Genomic DNA, 617 nt, shown 5'->3' on the forward strand with positions numbered 1-617 from the left:
CTCCTCCTCCTGCAGGTTTTGAAGCAGCCCAGATGTTCCTGAGGAGCAGGGAGGTTCCAGATGTGTGGAAGATGGACATGAGTCAGATCCTGGACTCGTCCTCCAGCGACGATGAGGACGATGAAGAGGAGAAGGAGAGTGACGAAGAGGAGGAGGACGAAGACGAGAAGAAAAAGAAGAAGCTCATAAAGGAGGAGGTGAGTGTGTGATGAGAGAAGCTGCTGTGTGAGGACGTCCTGCTGGGGGGGGGCAGATCCTGACCCACCTGTGTTTGTGTTCAGCCGGAGGAGGAGCCCGACCCGGAGGAGAGGGACCACTTCCTGCAGCAGCTCTACAAGTTCATGGAGGACAGAGGTGAGTCGGCTGCGACTACATTTTTCCCAATCTAAAAAAAACAGTTAACGATGGAAACTACAGCAACAGAGAGAAAAGAAACGATATATTTTAATACAAGAACCTGATTATCAATTAATATACAACAAAACAATTATCCACAAGCATTAATGAAAATCAAACCAACGATAAAATAATTACAGGAAATTTTACATGTAATTTGCTCTCAAAATTTCTGCATCATGGATGGAATTAACCACAACGTATTCTCCTTAATCAAAGAA

At 45.2% G+C, this 617-nt stretch overlaps 1 protein-coding gene across 1 annotated transcript; it reads left to right on the plus strand.

Moving 5' to 3' along the window:
- Window positions 1-19: 19 nt before the first annotated feature.
- Window positions 20-354, plus strand: LOC147820332 (AT-rich interactive domain-containing protein 4A-like; the record flags this gene model as incomplete). Its single annotated transcript, XM_087172213.1, has 2 exons — window positions 20-197; window positions 282-354. Coding segments are annotated over exons 1-2 (238 nt in total), but the record flags the coding sequence as incomplete, so codon positions are not given.
- Between the last annotated feature and the right edge of the window lie 263 nt (window positions 355-617).

Source organism: Seriola lalandi, unplaced genomic scaffold (genome assembly GCF_002814215.2).
Source record: "Seriola lalandi dorsalis isolate HSWRI2012SDOR001 ecotype SW California unplaced genomic scaffold, Sedor1 jcf7180001966821, whole genome shotgun sequence".
Taxonomy (NCBI): Eukaryota; Metazoa; Chordata; class Actinopteri; order Carangiformes; family Carangidae; genus Seriola; species Seriola lalandi.